At 48.0% G+C, this 2,337-nt stretch overlaps 1 protein-coding gene across 1 annotated transcript; it reads right to left on the bottom strand.

Moving 5' to 3' along the window:
- Positions 1 to 1,099: 1,099 nt before the first annotated feature.
- Positions 1,100 to 2,057, bottom strand: LOC114033968 (ADP-ribosylation factor 5-like; the record flags this gene model as incomplete). The annotated part of the gene is made up of 2 exons (XM_027849604.1): positions 1,100 to 1,674; positions 1,866 to 2,057. Coding segments are annotated over 2 exons (279 nt in total), but the record flags the coding sequence as incomplete, so codon positions are not given.
- Positions 2,058 to 2,337: the final 280 nt, after the last annotated feature.

Genomic DNA, 2,337 nt, shown 5'->3' with positions numbered 1-2,337 from the left:
CTTTGGCAAAAGGGGACAGAGCCGCCTGGTTTTTTTTTTTTTTTTTTTACTGGGTTTCAGGTAGGAGTGATGTGAGGATTCACGACTACGCTAAGGAAACTGACACAAAAACATAAATGACTAGGGTTATCACCCTCCCCCTCCCCTGCTGCCACCCCCTAAACTCCCACTTACACTAGTCTTTTATAATTACATTATTGGTAACCAGTGGTATAGAGGGCAACTCAAGGACAAGAAAGCAGTAAAAGGTCCAGACATTTGGTCCCCAGAAATGTTGTTCTCACAATACTACCATTAAGGAAAGAAAGGTCTCTATATGTCTAATTTGGGCTCCCGTGGTGATTAAGGTGCAGCTATGTGAACCATAAAGAGACAAAGCACATAGTGGAAGCGCTGGGGAAATTTACTGATTTGGGGGAGTGGCAAAACAGATAAATAGGCCATTTAAAGAAAAATGGTGGGGGGTTTCTTTGATTCTTTGCTGGAGGTTCAAAGGAGATGAAAACCATCAGCTGTATTGGAGGAGAGGTGGTAGCATTGTCTTCTTTAAACTGAGTTTTTCCTTCCCCTGCCAGCCAGAGGACTTCCCTAGAGGGGAGAGCACTCAGTAGCACACATGAAGGCATAGCATACTGTAGGCTCTAAGATGTGCTATTCCAGTAGAGAGATAACATAACAGAGATGATGGAGCAACCAGCGCTCCTGCTGAGAGGCAGCTAAGTCCCTTAAATAGGGACAGGATTGCCTTTGGGCCCAGTGACACAAACAGAACAGGGCCTCCAAGGTGGTGTCCCTGTTACTCTGTCTAGCCTCAGGCACAGATATTAAAGTGAGGCTGAGCCAAGCAGCCAAGATGGCTGAGAAAAAAGTTTCAGCCTCCTTTACCCATGGCATTTCCCAAACCAGTTGCCTCCTTGCTGTCAGCATCCCCACCACCCTCCCAGGCAACACTGCCACTAGGGACTCACTTGAATAGAAGGCTTTCAGGTTTATAAAATGCATTCCTCACAAAACAAGTCTTCAAGGTACCTAGGTAATGCTATCCCAAGGCACCCTGCAAAGAAAGTCCCCATTCTGGAAATGAAGGCAACGACAAAGCTACAAACCACAGCAAATTTATTATTCAATATTAAGTGCTGAATCACTGCACCAGTCTGGTCCCCCTCCCCACATACCCCCAAAGAAGTATACCCAAAAGAATGAAATCAAAAGTCAACCCAGTTTCTTTTCTGGAAGGCCTTGGTTCCTGCAGCTGCTTCCACAGTTCCCAGGGAGTCAGAAGACAACCCCTTCCCCGCTCCCCCCAGTACCCAGAGGGTTAGTCTTTTGGGTCCTGGTAAGAGAGAACATGCAGGCAAGAGCAGCTGTAACAGTGTGTGAGTGTGTGTGAGTGTGAGTGTGAGTGTGTGAGTGTGTGTGAGTGAGTGTGTGTGTGTGTGTGTGTGTGTGTGTGTGTGTGTGTGTGTAGGAGGGGTAGGGGGGTAGGTAGGAGCAGGGAGTGCTGCCTCAGGAGTCCTCAAGAGTTCAATTGTCCAAGAAATACAACCTGGGAATTTTCTTCCAGCAGGGATTTTACCCCTGGGGTAGTTAACGCTTTGACAGCTCATGGGACAGCCAGTCCAGCCCATCATACAGCCCTGTACCCTGGGTAGCGCAAGTTGCTTGGACATACCACTGTAAGAGAGAAAGCAGATGTTAGCCACAGGGAAAGAGGCTCCACAGTGGTAGATGGAAGCTTCAGTTCTCATGCCAGCTTTTACCTTCTCTGGCATTATCCTTTCCCTCATCCCACCCCTTTGTTCTACTGCAAAATCCCCTCTTGTCCTTGGCCCCAGGGAGGAAGGAGGGCAAGGAAACACACTCACAGTCCGGCTACGCAAGCTCTGCAATCCCAACTTGTCAGTCAGCTCGCTCACAGGCATAGCATTGGGCATGTCCTGCTTATTCGCAAACACCAGCAACACAGCCTCCCGAAGCTCGTCTTCCTGGAGCTTGAGAGGGAAAAAGAAGTGAAGGATGAGATGAGTCAGACATCCCTCAATTGACTTATATCCACCCTTTCCAAGAGAGGCAAGGCAAACACCATAGGAAGGAATGAGCAGTTATTAAGTGCCTCCTATGTGCCAGGCACTGGGCTATGCACTTCACAAATATTATCTCATTTATTCCCCACAGCAATCATGGAAGGTAGGTGCTATTATGAATTCCCCATAGTACAGCTGAGGGAACCGAGGCAGACAGAATTTTAAGAGGCTTGTCCGCAGTCATACAGCTAGGTCTGAGGCCAGATTTGAACTAAGGTCTTCCTGAGTTCAGGCCTAGCACTCTATCCCCTTT

This window comes from Vombatus ursinus, unplaced genomic scaffold (assembly GCF_900497805.2).
Source record: "Vombatus ursinus unplaced genomic scaffold, bare-nosed wombat genome assembly UNPS02007681.1, whole genome shotgun sequence".
NCBI lineage: Eukaryota > Metazoa > Chordata > Mammalia > Diprotodontia > Vombatidae > Vombatus > Vombatus ursinus.
Note: the sequence above shows the minus strand (reverse complement) of the source record. Positions and strands in the feature narration are given on the sequence as shown.